General features: G+C 40.1%; 1 protein-coding gene across 7 annotated transcripts in view; it reads left to right on the top strand.

Annotated features, from left to right (window-relative positions):
• usp16 (ubiquitin specific peptidase 16) overlaps positions 1–18,712 on the top strand; it is a 62,314-nt gene that overhangs the window by 15,669 nt on the left and 27,933 nt on the right. For all 7 annotated transcript variants that reach the window (XM_073045703.1, XM_073045702.1, XM_073045706.1 and 4 more), the window contains 5 exons: positions 4,943–5,118; positions 9,594–9,697; positions 15,427–15,530; positions 15,824–15,984; positions 17,829–17,924. In XM_073045703.1, coding sequence (XP_072901804.1) covers positions 4,943–5,118; positions 9,594–9,697; positions 15,427–15,530; positions 15,824–15,984; positions 17,829–17,924 — 641 coding nt within the window. The remainder of the gene's footprint in view (positions 1–4,942; positions 5,119–9,593; positions 9,698–15,426; positions 15,531–15,823; positions 15,985–17,828; positions 17,925–18,712) is intronic.

The raw sequence follows: 18,712 nt of genomic DNA, 5'->3' as shown, positions 1-18,712 counted from the left end.
TCTCCTGGTTGGCTGCAAACAGGCGACATAGCAGTTTGAGGTCTAGTCCTCACTGTGACCAAGGCCACGCAGCTCCCCTGCCGTCTGCACCCACCATTCACCAATTAAAGTGAATTGGACTTGCAGCATCCTACATTACCAGTGTCCAGTAGGGTCTTGCAATCACAAGGAAAGCAACTAAGATGGTCATTTGCTGATAAACTGCACACTGACTCCTCTGCCGCAGGCAGCAGCACGGTTCACATCAAGTCCAGCTCCGTCAGTTTCTCCATCATTAGGCAAGTCACTGTTGGGGTAGGCCTGCAGTTTTTAATGTCCAGCAGGATCTTGCAATCGTAAAGAAAAATGCATTTAAAGTAAAACCAGTAACACCTTTGGTTGGCACTGTAGAAGCCGCTATGTCCGAGTGCACTGCTATCTTACCAGAACCAGCTTATGTTTGCACTGTCACAAAACCACAAATTTTACAACATATGTCAGTGGTAATGAACCTAATTCTGATTTTACTTCACTTCTGTGATTTAGCTCTCTGCTGTTGACTTATCAGGTCAATAGCAATCTCAGGCAAATGATTTCATTTGAAGAACTTTTTGAGAATATCCTCCCTCACTACTGCAGAAATGGAGTACTTAATTAATATTGTAATGTTACCTCCTGTTTTATATTCACCCCATCATGTCTAAAAATTCTACACCTGGAATGTTGATAGTCTCTGACAGGAATAAAATCATATTCCCAACAACTAAGTTATTCTGTGTGTCTTGGTCTCCTTGCATTGGAACAGAAGCAGTTTAGAATTGTATTCTATTTGCCTTATTACACCTGTGCATGTTCTGTCGACTCTATTGGCTTAATTTTGTTTCTATATTTGACTGTAGCTTCCCCTCCACCAACTGTTCATCTGTCTTTTCTCCCCTTCTCCTGCCAAGTTTAAATCCTCTCCAACAATGGCTAGTAAACCTCCACCTAAGGACATTAGCCCTATTCCAATACAGGTTCAACTTGCTTAGCTTATTTAACCTGTTTGGTTTTGTGTAAAATGGTCCCAGTGACCCAGAAATCTTAAACCCTCCTGCACCCTCCTTTAGCTGCATTATCGCCTTATTTGTCTTCTCATACTTTCTGCCACATGGAACTGTGTAGTTCAGGGATTGCAACTTCTGAGGTCCTTTACTTTAATCTGCTAATTAGGTCCTTAAATGGTACAAGATTCTTTGTGTCTGTTATTGATATTGATGCAAGAGCATTTCATTCATGTGGTTTTCTCAACACCTTTAGAATACCATGCAACCAATTTATCAACTATCGGGATTTGCATTTACGTCAGCACCAGTGCCTGTCTGTTCTCACAATTGAGTTTCTGACCATTAATCGATTTAGAACACCTCCTACTCCTTTTATGCATCTGAGTGATCCACAGTTCCATGATCTTAGTTCTGGCTCTTCTCCCTGGATATACAATTCCAAAATAGAGAAATAGTTTTGGAATAAGATAAAGATTTAGATTCAAGATTCCAAGATTCAAGATTGTTTCATGTTATTTCCAGTACATAAGCATAAATGAGAACAAATAATTGTTACTTTGGATAAGATGCATCACCAAAAAAAAACACAAAATGAAAAAGTATACAATAATATAAAACAATAAATATACATAAGATTGGTTCTTTACATTGATTGTATAGTGTCTTTGAAAAGTATTCAGCCCTGTTGGAAGTTTTCATGCTTTATTATTTTACAATTTTGAATCACAGTAGATTTAATTTGGCTTTTTTGACACTGATCAACAAAAAATACTCTTTCGTGTTGAAGTAAAACATTTCTACAAATTGGTCTAAATTTATTTGTTATTAAACACAAAATAATTGATTGCATAATTATTCATCCCCATCAAGTCAGTGTTTAGTAGATGCACCTTTGGCAACAATTACAGCCTTGAGTCTGTGTGGATAGGTCTCTAACAGATTTGCACATGTGGACACTGTAATTTTTCCCCATTTTTTCTTTACAAAACCGCTCAAGCTCTGTCGGATTGCACAGGAATTGTAAGTGAACAGCCCTTTCAAGTCTAGCCACAAATTCTCAATTGGATTGAGGTCTGGACTCTGACTTAGCCATTTCTGGACATTAACTTTGTTGTTTTTAAGCCATTCCTGTGGAGCTTTGGCTTTATACTTGGGGGTCATTGTCTTGCAGGAAGACAAATCTTCTCCCAGGTCCCAATTCTTTGCAGACTGCACCTGGTTTTCTTCCAGGATTTCCCTGTATTTTGCCACATTCATTTTACCCTCTACCTTCCAAGCCTCCCAGGACTTGCTGCAGTGAAGCATCCCCACAGCTTGATGCAGCCACCTGTGTGCTTCACAGTAGGGATGGTGTGTTTTTGATGATGTGCAGTGTTTGGCTTACACCAAACATAGCTTTTAATCTGATGTCCAAAAAGCTCAATTTTGGTTTCATCAGATCGTAGAACCTTTTTCCAGCTGACTTCAGGATCTCCCACGTGCCTTCTGGCAAACTCCAGCCAAGATTTCATGTGAGTGTTTTTTCAACGGTGTCTTTCTCTTTACCACTCTCCCATAAAGCTGTGACTGGTGAAGCACCCGGGCAACAATAATTGTATGTGCAGTCTCTCCCATCTCAGCCATTGAAGCATGCAACTCCTCCAGAGTTGTCATAGGTCTCCTGGTGGCTTCCGTCACTAGTCGCCTTCTTGCATAGTTACTCAGTTTTTGAGGACAGCCTGCTCTAGGCAGACTTACAGCTGTGCCAGCCATATTCTTTCTATTTCTTTACAATTGACTTAACTGTACTCCAAGGAATATTCAGTGACTTGAAAATTTTTTTGTGTCCATCTTCTGACATGTGCATTTTAATAACCTTTTCTTGAAGTGTTCTTTGTCTTCTTGGTGTAGTTTTTGCCAGGATACTGTCTGACCAGCAGTTGGACCTTCCAGATACAGCTGTATTTTTACTCCAATCAATTGAAACATCTTGATTGTACACAGTGATCTCCATTTAACTAATTATGTGACTTCTAAAACCAATTGGCTGCACTAGTGATGATTTGGTGTGTCATATTAAAGGGGGATGAATATTTGTTGAATCAAATATTTTGTGTTTTATATTTGTAATTAATTTAGATCACTTTGTAGAGATTTGTTTTCACTTTGACATGAAAGGGTCTTTTTCTGTTGATCAGTGTCAAAAAGAGCCAAATTCAATGTGAATCAAAAGTGATTCAATGTTGTAAAACAATACAACATGAAAACTTTCGAGGGAGGTGAATACATTTACAGGCACTATACATAAAGTGATGCTAGGTATAGGAGTGTTTGTATACATGGTGACTGACAGGAAATGATAAAATAGGATGGTGGGGATGTGTTGTGTTGGGGTTTATCAGCATTACTGCTTAGTAACTGATTTTGAGACTCTTGGTCCTGGTGTGGATGCTGCATCCTCTCTGGTGGGAGTGGGACAAACAGTCCATGATCAGGTTGGGTAGTATCCTTCATGACATTGCTGGCCTTTTTCCAGGATCTTTCTGTATATTAGTCCTTCGTGCTGGATAGGCTAGTGCCAGTGATGTGTTTGGCAGTTTTGACTACCTATTGTAGAGCCTTCCTGTCCACCACTGTGTAGTTTTTGTACTATGCAATGACACAGTGTATTAGGATACCCTGTACTGCACATCTGTAGAAAATATTGAGTATTGATGTGCAAAGATGAAAATTAGCTTTATTAGTCACATGTGTATTGAAATATGCAGTGAAATGCATCATGTGCTTCAAAGACCAGCATAGTCCATGTATTTGCTGGGGGCTGCCCGCAAATGTTGCCATCCTTCCGGCACCAACCTAGCATGACCCCGACTTACTAATCCTAACCTGTAGTCTTTGGAGTGTGAGAGGAAACGGGAGCACCTGGAGTAAACCCGCACAGTTACAGAGAGAACGTACAAACTCCTTTCAGATGGCAGCAGGACTTCAACCCAGACTGCTGACGCTGTGGTAGTGTTACACTAACTATTATGCTACTATGGTGCCCTGTGAAATTTATGTAACTACCTGACCTCTTTTTCTACCTAATGGTCACTAATTCGTTCTCTGGCCAGCCTTCCTTCAGGTTTGAGGTCACTGCTTCTTCTTGAAATGTGCTGTTTAAGTAACTGTCAGTGTTCTGGATGAACTGTGGTGCTTCCATCTGCTGCTCAAGCCTCAAAACCTTGCACTTAAGTTGGCCAAGCTGCAGGCATTTTCTGCATATGTGGTCATCTAAAAAGCAAGCAGCATCTCGGAATTTCCACATACTATGTCACACCACACGTGGAACTATATTCCCCAATCCTTTTTATTTAGAAACAGCTCCATAAAATGTATTCAGCAGTTTCTGTATTCACACAATTTGAACAATAAAAAAGTAAAAATAGTCATTGGGAGTCTCAATTGTGTTTGTGCCCTTTTCCGTGATGTAACACTAAGACACAAGTTAGGTTTGTATCATTGAGTGTTGCAAGGACTTCTACTGAGTATTTTCAATTTTTATCATTCAAATTGTGGGGCGGGACAGTAGCATAGTGGTTAGCACAATGCTATCACAGTGCCAGCAGCCTGGGTTCAATTCCCGCTGTTTTCTGTAAGGAGTTTGTATGTTCCCCATGACTGTGTGGGGTTTCCTTCTGATGTTTTGGTTTCTTCCTGCATTACAAAGACATACAGATGAGTTATTAGGTTAATTGATCACATGGGTGTAATTGGGACAGCATGGGCTCGTTGGGTCGAAATAAACTGTTATGTGCCTATATTGAATATTAACAGTAGACAAATTTTTTTTTAATTTGCACAACTTTAGAGAAAAAATATGTACCTAATGAAACCAATTGCAGTTATTAGGCAAAATTTGTATGCCTAACTAAATTTTGAATTTTCCATTATTTTAGTGCCTCAATGTACTCACTTTCATAAGGGATTGAACCAACGCAAGGTTAAGAAAGTTTTTGACCAGGATTGGTGCGACGCTTGTGATGTCTGCAAAGCTGAGGACAAAACCAAGAGCAAATGTGAGGAAACTGATGAAACGCCAACCATCTGGTTATGCTTAAAATGTGGGCATAAGGTAAATGGCTGTAAGAATCACAGTAATTTGCTTGCAACCTCGAGTAAAGTTTGGCTTTAAATATTAAAAGACAATGTGTGATACTTGGTTAAAGGAGCTGAAATGTGTCCCATGACTGGCAAATGATTTAGCATATTATGATGGTTTGAATGTCTGAGGAGAAATATCTTCATTAAAATATTTCTTGATCTTTTGGTCAAAAACTGATGTCAGACCACAAGATCAAGTTGAGAATCTATGGAAATGGTTCCCCACCATTCAGTGAATATATATGAGCTCAGAGATTACAAAATTTATACGCCCACATTCACATTTATTTTATCATATATGCCAGATTTTGTTGTTTCCTAACTTTTTATCTCTGCTGTAACTGCTGTATACTTACCTACAAGTTTTAAAATTTTTTTTACCTTTAACAAACCTGCATCGAGTGAATCTTTTTATTTGCATAAAAAGAATGAAATAATGTGCTTGACTCTGATATTCATAGTCAATGCAGACACCAAAGCAGAAGTTAGAAAAGGGAAAAGATTGGATTGGAGTACAAAAGAGCCAAGTGCAAAAAGCACAAAGATTACTAGATTCTAAAAGGACCATTAGTGTGAGGGCATTTTATCTAAATGCTGCAGTACTCAAAGCAAGGCTAGTAAAGTTGTGGCACAAATCAGTACAACAGGATATGATTTTAAGGTGTTTTCAGAAACATGGTTGCAGGGTGGAGATGTTTGGCAATTAAATATGCAAAGATATCAGATACTATTGAAGGACAGGCAGAAAGGCAAAAGAGGTGGGATGGTGCTTCTAATTAAGATGAGATCAGGGCATACTGAGAGGCTGTATAAGATCTATGGAGCTAAATGTTGAATCTATTTGGGTAGAAATTAGGAATAGTAAAGGGAAGCAGTCATTGGTGGGAGTTGTCTATAGGCCACCAGTTAATGACATTACAGTGGTACAAGAAATAAATTTAAATATCTGATGCCTATAAGAATGGAAAGGCTGTGGTCATGGTGTATTTAACATGCATATAGATTGTGCGAATCAAGTTGGTCCGGGCAGATTCAGGAGGATTTCATAGAATGCATCCTTTATTAGTAGCTTTCTTGAACAGCATATTACTGAACCTATAAGGGAACGTGCTATCTTGTATCTGTTCCTGTGCAATGAGATGGGTAAAATTAATGATGTTGTAGTTAGAGATCCTCTTGGAAAGAGTGATTACAGCATAATTGAATTTCTCATACAAATGGAGGAGGTAGTGGTTCCATCTAAACCAGTGTATTGTGACTAAATAAGGAAGACAACTTAGGATCACGAAGGAATTGGTTAGTGTAGACTGCAAACACAGAATATATGGTAGAACAGTTGAACAAATTTTTTATGGTTCTCAACAAAACGGAGATAGACATTTTCCTGGATAAAAATGGCATTAGGGGATACGGTGAGCGAGCAGGTAAGTGGACATGAGGCTAGGTTTAGATCAGTCATGTGATCTCCTGGACCAGTTTTCGATAGCCTGGATGGGTCGGAGAGGAATTTTCCAGATTTTTTCTCCTAAATTGGCAACTCGGTTTTTTTTCCCCCAGGTAATCACATGGGTTTGGGCGGGATGAATAATAAAATAAAATGGGCAGCATGGTGCCCTGTTGGTTGGCACTGTTGCCTTGTGGGATTCGGTGAAAACTAGAGTTAAGATTGGATCAGCCATGATCTTGTTGAATGGCGGAGCAGGCTTGAGGGGCCGATTGGCCTACTCCTGCTCCTATCTCTTATGTTCTTATGTTCTAACGTCCCAAAATGTGATGTAAGTTGAAGTCCTCAATACAATTGCTGTTGCTGAAGAAATAGTGCCAAGCAAGCTAGTGGGCTTAAGGATGGATGTTTCCTGGTCTTGATGGAATGCATCCCAGGGTACTAAAGGAAATGTCAGAGTATTCAGAAGATGGTTTTGTAATAATTTACCAAGATTTCCTGGATTTTGGGCAGGTCCTGGTGGATTAGAAGGCAACAAATGTCATGACACTGTTTTTTAAAAAAACTATGTAAGCAAAACGCAGGTAACTATAGACCAGCTCCTAAATGTCTGTAGTCAGGAGAATGCTTGATGCTATCACTAAGGATGAAGTAGTGTGATATCCAGGTAGAAATGGTTCCATCAGGCAGAACATGGATTCAGGAAGGGCAGGTTCTATTTGACAGATTTAGTGGAGTTCTTTTAAGGATATTATGAATGCAGTGGATGAAAGGGAACAGGTGGATTTTAGAATGTAATGGATTCTGATTCATTGGGTCACAACAGGATCAGTACATTTCAGTCCAATTAGCTGGTTTCATGGAAATAGTTAAAAAATATATGAAAAAGACAAACTACCGTTTAACTGAGTAACAAATTACGTATTCAAATGAAATACAGAACAAATTGGAACACTACCTATACCATTACAGTACTATGAAACTGCAGGAGTTCAGAATGATTAATGACAGATGTACTTCATCCAGTGTACATTGACTGTAAATAAACAAAATTAGTGCAGAGAATGGACTGCCTTCATACAATGCCTTCAGTCGTGACGAAGGGTCTCGGCCCGAAACGTCGACAGCGCTTCTTCCTATAGATGCTGCCTGGCCTGCTGTGTTCCACCAGCATTTTGTGACTATTTTCTTGGATTAGTTTTTATTCTTCAAGTTGTCCCAAATAAGCAGCTGCCCTAATTAACCAATGGCGCAATTAACTGGAATCCACTGTACTTGAATTTCCAGAAGGCATTCGACTAGGTGCCACATAAAAGACTTATCCAAAAGATAAGGATGCATGGAGTTGGGTGTAATCTATTATTATGGATAGAGGATTTGTTAATCAATAGAAGGCAGAGAGTTGGGATAAATGGTTGGTGGAAATTGTCGGTTAAAGTTTGAACATAAAACATTGAGCAAGCAACTCAGGACTAGCCCATGGTGTGTGTGCCGACCATAACAGACTACAATAATCACCCCATTTCCTGCCTGTTTATGTGCGAACCTAAATGCCTTTTTAAACATTGTTCTATCTACTTTCATCATCTCCCCTAACGTGTTCCAAACACAATTCCTTATACAAACAAAATAAAACTTGCTTTGTAAATTGTTTAGACTTTCCCTTTCTCTCTTTAAAGCTATGCCCTCTGATGTTTGATATTTCCACTCTGGTAGAAAGACACGGACTCTTCCCTTTTTGTGCTTTTCATAATTTTATGCACTTTCATCAGGTCACCCCTCAGCCTCTGGTGCTCCAGAAAAAAAAGTTCAGGTTTGTCCAACTTCACCTTCTAGATTATAACACTTTAAACATCCCAGTGAACCTCTTCTGCACCCTCCCCAAAGCATCCATATCCTTCCTGTAACGCAGCAACAAGAACTCCATGCAAAGCTCCAAATGTGGCTGAATCAGTTCTTGTTATACCTGCAAAGTGACTTTGCTGATTTTTGTACTGGGACCAATGAAAGCAAGCATGCCCTATGCTGCTTTTAACACGCTATCTACTTCTGTTACTACTGTTGAGGAGGTATGAACTTGTGCCCAAAAACTCCTTTGTACATAATACTCTGAATCGTCCTGCCATTTATTGCATAGTTTCTTTATGCATTTGACTTTGCAAAGTGCAATACTTCACATTTGACTCTTCCATTGCTCTGCCCATATTTCCAAGTGATCTATATACTGTTAGATCCTTTGACAATCTTCCTAACTAGTCATGATGCTGCAGTTTTTTGTGCCATTTCCAGACTTGCTAATCAGCTGTCTTACATTTTGTCTAAATCATAAATATCCTGAAACAAAAGGTCTGGACTGATTACCACAGAGTATCACAGATCTTTGACCAACAATAAGAATAATGCCCCTCCACTACCACCCTCTGTTTTCTACAGCCAAACCAACTTGAATCTATTCTACCAAATCTCCATGGACCCATATGACTAAATCTTTTGGATCAGCCTACCATGAGATTCCTTTTCAAATGATTTAGTAATGGCCCTGTTACCAGTGCTACCCACATGGCCTTGCCCCCAACATAACCCAATCAGTTTCATAAGAAATGCTGTCCTCTACACAAAGCCATGCTGACTAATAATTCCATGCTTTTCTACATCTAAGCCCAAAGAATCAACTCTAATAATTTCCTTACCACTGTTGTGAAACTCACTGACCTATAATTTTTTATTATCCCTACTGCACTTAAATGAAGGAACAGCATTGGCTGTTCTTCAATGCTCCAGGACTCAAAGGCCCCAGCAACCTCCTCCTCTCTTGCCTCCCTCAATAACCTGAGAGAGATCCCATCAGGCCGTAGGTGCCTATCCGGGTTAATGTTTGTCAAAGGACCTGGCACCGCCGCCTCCCTCTGGGCAAAGGCGTGCTTCCAATGGCCATTTTGTGTAATATAAAATGTTTTCTCAGCATTGTGTAATTATGTCATGGCTTACTTTATATTTTTCAGGGTTGTGGGAGGAATTCAGAAGGACAACATGCTCTTAAACATTACAAGGGGCCACATTCAGATACACATTCTGTGGCTCTTTGTTTGGACAACTGGAGCACATGGTATGCTGACTTGTGTAGGGTAGATATTCATTAATATATGATTGACTGCTATTTTGATAGTCGATTCGTTGTGGGATCCTGATTAACCAATTAAGATGAATACACAAATAGATTCCAGAATGATCAAAAGCTATTTTTGATACAGTTTTAATGCATTCCTACCAGTTAGTGACTGCATGGGACTGGGTACCAGAGAGGATCCATTGGAGTTGTAAATTGAGTTTCTGAATTACCTATCACAGAATTATTTTCCACTAGCAAGTGTACCCTAAAGGCTGTAGAAAAGTTCACCATATCACCTTCTGAACTCTTTAGGAAACGTGATTAAGTTAGAGTGGGTGCAGAAAACATTTGCATAAGTTGCTTAGATTGGAGAGCTTGAATTTCAAGGAGAACTGGGATAGATTAGATCTATTTTTCCAGGAAGTGACTTGCTGTACAAAATTGAGAGGCAAAGGTTGGGTAGATTGCCAGTGTCTGCTTCCCATGTTTAGAGGTGTCTAAAACTAGAGATTTTGGGGAAATTTGCATTTCCAATAAATTGGTCTCTTTATTAAAGGAGTGTGGGGGAGGGGAATTTGGATAATTACTGCAAACAAGAGAGACCGTATGATACAAGATCAGAATTAGGCCATTTGGCCCGTTAAGTGTGCTGCACCATTTTGATTGATTATTTTTCCTTCCAACCCCATAGTTTCACCTTCTCCCTGTACCATTTGATGCCCAGATTAGTCAGGGGCCTTTCAACCTCTGCTTTAAATGTATCCAATGACTTGGCCTCCACAGGTTTACCACCATCTGGCTAAAGAAAATTTTCCTTATCTCTGTTCATAAAGGGACATCCATCTATTCTGAGGCTGTACCCTCTTGTACCCACTTTCCTACTATTGAAAACACCACCTCATGTCCACTCTATACGGGCCTTTCAATAGTTAATAGGCTTCAGTGAAATCCCCCACTCATTTTTATAATCTCCAGCCACATACAGCCTCGCCAATGTCTTATACAACTTCAACGTAACATCCCAGTTCTTGTACCCAGAACTGATTTATGAAGGCTGATGGGCTGAAAAGCACTTTTTTTTCTCACAACCTTGTCTACCTGTGATGACAGTTTCAAGGGATTATGGATCTGTATACCCAGATTCCTCTGCTCGACCTCACTCATTGGTCTCCTACAATTCACTGTGTAAGTCCTACCCTAGTTTGTTCTCGCAAAGTGCAACACCTCACAATTGTCTACATTAAATTCTATCTGCTATTTTACCAGCTGTAACAGATCCTGCTGCAAGCTTTCTTGAGGCCTACACCCCCCCAATCTTGGCATCTTCTGCAAATCTGCTGATTCAGTTTATCACATTATCATCCAGATTGTTGATATAAAGTAGGTGATTAGCAAGAACGGACTAAGCACCAATGCCTGTGGCACACCACTGGTCACAAGTCTTCAGTCAGAGAGGCAACCATCTACTGCTACCTTCTGGCTTCTCCAACAAAGCCAATGTCTAATCGAATTTACCAGTTCATCCTGAATACCAAGTGACTGAATTTTCTTGACCAGTCTTCCATGTGGGACCTTGTCAAGGGCCTTGCTAAAGTCCATGTAGTCAACATCCACTGCTATTCATTCCTGGTAACCTCCTTGAATATCTATCCCAATATTTTATATCTGATTCCTTAGAATACCTTCCAATAATTTACCAACTACTGATGTCTGACTCACCAGACATAATTTCTGGACTTATTCTTGAACAACGGAACAGAATTAGCTACCTCCATTTCTCCGGCACTTTACCTGTGGCTAAGGACGTTTTTAATACTTCTGCTGGGGCCCCTGTGATTTCTGCACTAGTCTCCCACAAGGGTCAAAGGAACAACTTGTCAGTCCCTGGGGATTTATTCACCCTAATTTGCCTCCGGACAGCAAGCACCTCCTCCTGTCCAAGCCATATAAAGTCCACAACCTCTCTGCTGCTTTACCTCAGTTCTATAGGCACTGTGACCATCTCCCAAGTAAATACAGATGCAAAAAAACCCATTTAAGATCTCCCACATTTCTTTCAGCTCCATGCATAGATGGCGACTCAGTGCTTCAACAGGAGCAATTTTGTCCCTTGCTCTTGCTATATCTGCAGAAGTCTTACAGATTCTCCTTTACCTTGTCTGCTGGAGCAACATTCTTTCCTCCTGATTTCCTTCTTGCGCCCCCCCCCCCCCCCCCCCCGGGCTGTCATATTATTTATCTATTTATTCGTTGAGATATTTATTGATTTGTTATACTCCTCTGTACCTAATTTGTTGTGCTGCCTGTAACTGCTATGTACCTCCTTGACCAGAGCTTCAATATCTGTTGAAAACCATGGTGCCGTAAAAGTGTTAGCTTTGCCTTTTATTCTGACAGGAACACACAAAACCTAATCTCAAAATTTTACTTTTCAACCCCTCCCCTACTTACCAGATATCCCTTTTCCAGAACCAAGCTTTTCCAATCCACACTTGTCAGATCCTTTCCGATATCATCAAAATTGGTCTTCCTCCAACTTAGATTTTCAACCCAAGGATATAACCTATCTTCATAATTATCCTGAATCTAATGAAATTATTATTACTAGATATGAAGTGTTTCACACACATCCTTCTGTCACCTGCTCTGTCTCATTTCCTAAAGGAAGATCAAGTATCACACTCTCTGCGGCTTTTACACATTGATTAAATAAACTTTCATGAACCCATCTGACAAACTCTATCCCATACAAATCTGTTACAGTATGGGAGTCCCAGTCAATATGTGGTAAGTTAAAGTCATCTACTATCACCATCTTGTTTCTCTTGCAAATGTCTGCTATATTTCTGATATTTTAGTACCACCCATGTAGCCTCAGTAGACAAGACTTCCAATCTGTCCAGCACTCAAACTGCTCACAATATTACAAATATGGTCTGACCAACACCATATAAAGCCTCAGCATTACATCCTTGCTTTTGTATGCTAGTCTTCTCAAAGTGAATGTAACATTGCATTTATCTTCCTTGCTAGCAACTCAATCTGTAAGTTAACCCTGAGGAAATCATGCAATATAACTCCCAAGTCCCTTTGCAACTCCAATTTCTGAATTTGCTCCCCATTTAAAAAAAAAACTTTATGCCTTATTACTTCCACCAAAGTACATGCCCATGCACTTCCCTATGACGTATTCTGTCTGCTACCTCTTTGCCCATTCTCCTAATCTGTCAAATCCTTCTGCATATTACGTGTCCCTCCACCTAATTTTTTATCATCTGCAAACTTGGTCACAATTCCATTAACTCTGTCATCCAGATCATTAACATATCACATGAAAAGTAATAAACCCAATACCAATCCCTGCATAACACAACTAGTGGCAGCCAACCAGAAAGCCTCTACCTTTATTCTCACTCTTTGCCTTCTGCCAGTCAGTTAATCTTCTGTCCATGCTAGTATCTTTCCTGTAATACCATGGGTACTCATTTTGTTTCCAGCCTCGTGTGGCACCTTGTCTAATGCTTTCTGTAATTTACGTCCACAGACTCTTGTCTATCCTGCCAGTTATTTAGTTAGAGAGTAATGCAGTACAGAAACAGGCCCTTCAGTCCATCTAGTCCTTGCTGAATTATTGTTCTACCTAGTCCCATTGACCTGCATATGACCGAAAGCCCTCCATACCCCTCCCATTCATGTACTTAGCCAAATTACTCTTGTATGTGAAATTGAACCTGCATCCACTACCGCTGGCAGCACATTCCACACTCTTACCACCTCATGTTTTCCTAAATAAGTAGTAGGCAGCCTTCGATCCCAGGGGATGATGGGTTTGTGCCTCTGGTGGACTGTTTCCTCTCCAGGGCGCAAGCCTGGGTGGGAAGATTTGAAGAACCGGCTGTTGTCCAAGCAGCAGGTTCCCCCTCTCCATGTCACTGATGTAGTCCAAGGGAAGGACAAGCGCCGATACACCTTAGCACCAGTATTGTCACAGAGATTGCCAGAGTGGAGTTATAAGCAACATCAAACTGCCTTAGGGACCCCGGCTCCGGATTTCTTCCATGGGTTTTACTCCCGAAGCCTTTCCCATGGGTGGGTATGGCCGCAAGGCAGTGGAGATTTAAAATCGGAAACTTCCTTCTCCTCAGTGGGCTGCCGTCCAAGGCTGACGAGCCCCACCCGCCCGAAGCATCTGGTTTTGAGCCGCCAGTGGTCCGCCTTTGCCCCTTTTCTTGTCAGTAGAAACAGTTCCACCAGACCTAGTAGCTAAGCCACACGTGAAGGCCAAGAGTTGGACTAGGTGGTCAGAAGCTGTCAAAAGACGCACACCATTAGGAGCACTTTATAGTTAGCGGGACCTTATCCCCACTACCACTCCCGGCTATGACAACCTTAGGAATCTCCCATAAATAACTCACTTGCTAAATTACTGAAGCCCATCACGCTTCTAAGGCATAGGCTTCCGACAGTAGCTTGTCAGAGTCCTCTGTCAAATTGTGCCCAGGTGCAGCCCTTTTTGCCTTCTAGATGAAGATCTTCCCTCCTCCAGGGATGAGGTGTTTGGAGCTTCTGTTGGCATTTCAGTAGCACTGAATTTTTACAGGATAAGGTTGCTAGCCCCATGTCCAACCTTCCTCTTTTCACAGCTGGGCTTGGGACCATTCATGGTGGAGTTACAAATATTTCACCATTCACCTTGACCCATGACTTCTAGTTTCACCCAACCTCAGTGCAAAAAGACTGCTTGCCCTATCTATACCCTTCATAAGTTTGTTTACCTCTTATATAATCTCCTCTCAATCTTCTACATTCCAAGGAATAAAGTCCTAATCTATTCAACTTTTCCCCATAACTCAGCTCCTCAAATTCCAATAGCATCTCTAAATTTTCTCTGCACTCTTTGAATTTTATTGATATTTTATCCTTAATGATGGATACTGATGTTTTACCAACCACTGAAGTCAGGCCAATTAGACTAAAATTTCCAGTCCTTTGCCTCCTGCCACATCCCTTAAATAGTGGACCAATATTTGTGATTTTTCAGTCTTCCAGAACCTTTCCAGAATCCTGTGATTCTTGAAAGATCACTGCTATTGCCTCTACAATCTTTTCAGCAATGTCTTTCAGAACCCTATGGTGTAGTCCATCTGATCCAGGTAACCTAGCTACCTTCAGACCTCGCAGCCTCCCAAGCACCTTCTCCTTAGTAATAGCAACTACACTCACTTCTGTTCCCTGACCCACTCAAATTTTAGCTGGTGTCTTCCACAGTAAAGATGACACAAAGTACATTCAGTTTGTCGGCTATTTTTGTTTCCCATTACTAGTATCCAGTATCATTTTCCAATGGTCTGATGTCTACTTCTGCCCCCCTTTTACTCTGCATGTATCTGTAAATATTTCTGGTATCCTCTTTTGTTATTGATGAGCTTACCTTTATATTTCACCTTTTCTCACCTTACTGGTTTTTTTTAGTTGCATTCTGTTGTTTTTTGAAAGCTTCCTAATCCTTTAGTTTCCCTGTAACTTTTGCCATATTGTATGCCTTCTCTTTTTCTCATATGACAAAAGGTGAAGGCAATCTTTTAGTAGTACACTAAAAAAAAAGACCAATGGATTAAAGTTGTAAAAGAAAAAACAAATCGGGGAAAGAAAGATTGATTAAGGTACAATGAAATGTTCACATTTTATGTGGTTGATTTCATTAACTTTTAGTTACTTCATTGCAGGTGCTATTTGTGTGATAATGCAGTACATTATGAACCCATGGACCAGTTAGGACAACTTGTAAGCCTTGTCAAAAAAATGGTTGCTGGTAAATCCACTAAAGAAGGTGAGTTGTCCAGAGGCCTTTAAAATAATTGCAGTTTGTAATCTTGTACACCTGCAAAACTTTCTGCACAAGCAGCCTGCTGAAAATTGCTTTTGCTAGCATTACAATCCATTTAAGGACTGCAGAAAATCAGTTGACTGCCTTTCTGATAAAGTAATTAAATGCTTGTCTACAATCTGCATTACTACTGAATTATGGGTATTGTAGTTGTTTTGATGGCAGTAGCTGAAGGGACAGATTAATGCAATTTGAAAATGTATTGTGTTTAATTTGCTCCATATTTCTTGTTACAGCTACATTCCCTCTGTCACATGAAAATGATAATGATAAGGGAAGACAAGACAATGAAACAGATGCTGAGAAAGAAAGCAGTTGGGAAGAGAAGAACCAGCAAATATCAGTGAAAGGACTTAGCAATCTTGGGAATACATGTTTTTTCAATGCTGTCATACAGGTGACTAACATGAAACACCAACCATGCTATCTTAAAAACATTAGATGGTTCTCATTTTGTTTAGGTGATATTTTATACCTTATTTCAAAAATTGCTTTTAACGGGTAAATTTCAAGCTAATTTCACTCAGAAGCAACTGCGTGCCGCAGGACTTGGACAGTATCCTTGCAAATAGCAATTGCTTCACAAAGGTGCTACCTATCCTTGATAACCAATGGCATTATCATTGCTGAGTTCCGCACCACCAGTGTCCTGGATTGGCCATGTACGTACCATGATTACTACAGCGTCAGGGCATAAGACCATAAGATTTAGGAGCGGAAGTAGGCCATTCAGCCCATTGAGTCTGCTCCGCCATTCAATCATGGGCTGATCCAGTCATCCCCACTCCACTGCTTTCACCCCATACCTTTTGATGCCCTGGCTAATCAAGAACCTATCTATCTCTGCCTTAAATACACCCAATGACTTGTCCTCCACAGCTGCTTGTGGCAACAAATTCCACAGATTTACCACCCTCTGACTAAAGTAATTTCTCCGCATCTCAGTTCTGAAAGGATGTTCTTCAATCCTGAAGTCGTGCCCTCTTGTCCTAGAATCCCCTACCGTGGGAAGTAACTTTGCCATATCTAATCTGTTCAGGCTTTTTAACATTTGGAATGTTTTTTGTGAGATCTTCCCTCATTCCCCTGAACTCCAGGGAATATAGCCCAAGAGCTGCCAGACATTCCTCATATGGTAACCCTCTCATTCTTAGAATCATTCTCGTGAATCTTCTCTGAACCCTCTCCAATGTCAGTGTATCCTTTCTAAAATAAGGAGCCCAAGTTAATCTCTTACAGACTCTGCCTTTCCAGCGTCTACAAGGCACAAATCAGGGTCCTAATGGAGCACTTTCCACGCTTTGATGTGCACTGTTAACAACTCCTTAAGAATTTTGATGCCATCTAGAATAAGGCAAACTTCTTAATTGACTCCCCCTCCACCAAGTTAAATGAACACATACAAACGCGCTGGATGAACTCAGCAGGTCGGGCAGCATCCGTTGAAAAGAGCAGTCAACGTTTCGGGCTGAGACCCTTCGTCAGGACTGAAGAAGGAGGGGGCAGGGGCCCTATAAAGAAGGTGGGGGGAGGGGAAGGTGCAGATGAAAAACCAATCAGAGGAAAGATAAAGGGGTGGGGGAGGGGAAGCAGGGAAGGGATAGGCAGGAGAGGTGAAGAAGGAATGTAAGTGGAAAGGACTATGGGTACTAGAAGAAGGCAGAGTCGAGAGAGTTAAATGTGCAGTTCCTTCACCACTGGTACACGGTGGTTGAACTGTGTAGCGTTCACAAAATGTGCTGTACTCATGTAGGTTTACTTACACAGCAGGTGATTAAACAAATTACCTTTACACCAAGGAAAAGGCAATAAGCAGATGAGAACACCATTCCTCCAAATTTCACTTCTTTAGGAAATATATCACCAGTCAATCTTGGAACTCTCAGTACTATGGGAGCACATTCATCAGAATGGGGTCATCACTACTCTCTAAGGAGCAGGTAGGAATCAGCAATAAATGCTGGCCTTGCTGGGGATGCCCAGATCCCAAAAAATGAAACTAGCTTGAACAATGATATAATTGCAATACAATCTCCAGCAACTCAGTTAACCTGATTTTGTAAAGTAAAAGGATTATTTTTGTTCTCAACATTTAATGACATTTTCTCAAAAGTCAGAGTACATATTTTTGTTTCCTTACCCCTGTAGTTTAAGAACTTTGTGGCCATTTTATATAGGGAAGTGTTTTTTTTTATAACTTTTAACATTTGACAAACGCCATCCTTTATTTTTTAAACCTAGATCTTGTCGCAGACCTATGTGCTGAATGAGCTGATTCGTGGAACAAAAATGAATGGAAATACATTGACAATTATAACTCCTAATTCTTCAGAGCTGGTGGGTGTAGTTTGGAAAGCTTATGTTCATTCATTTGCATTATAGATAATGACCATTACTTTAAACATGATTTTAAAAAGTCTATCTCTGAATTTTTTTCATATTCAGGTTAATATCCAGGTTATAACATGCAGTAGCAATTTGATCACAAATTTCCAGATTGTCAATTTTTATGGGTTTCTGTCCACAATTTAACTTATGGATCAAAGATTTCATTAAGGTGAAAACTTATTAGTTCTCTTCATGAAACTAGTGGAATGAAATCGTGAAACAGAATTATCTGAGCTGATTTCGGTGTAATTTTCAGTTATTGATATTGCAATTTTGAAAAATGACTTTGTACCTGTCCTCTAAATTCCTTTTTAAAATTGGTATCATCGAGTTATGTTTGATATTGCATCTTAGCAATGTTCCAAAATAATAGCATTTCAGTCACAAGTTTAAATATTTCATTTTGGATTTCATATTTTTTGTTGGAGAATATCTGGGACATATAAGATAAGACATAGGAACAGAATTAGGTTAATCAGCCATTGAGGTTGCTCTGCCATTCCATCATAGCTGATATATTATCCCTCAAACCCATTCTCTTGCCTTTTCCCTGTAACCTTTGGTGCTCTTACTAATATAATCTTACTAATCCAGTCATATTAACAGCTGGATATGGTCTGATATACTTTATAAGTATTGGTATCTTGAACTTGGAGGGGTGGAAGGAGGTTCTTGCTTCTTGCCTGAAAAGTCCTCCTGTTTTATGGTTTTAAAAAAAGGGGATGCATTGTTTCCCA

Source organism: Hemitrygon akajei, chromosome 5, assembly GCF_048418815.1.
Source record: "Hemitrygon akajei chromosome 5, sHemAka1.3, whole genome shotgun sequence".
Lineage (NCBI taxonomy): Eukaryota > Metazoa > Chordata > Chondrichthyes > Myliobatiformes > Dasyatidae > Hemitrygon > Hemitrygon akajei.
The sequence above is the reverse complement of the archived record's forward strand: the minus strand, read 5'-3'. Positions and strand labels throughout refer to the sequence as shown.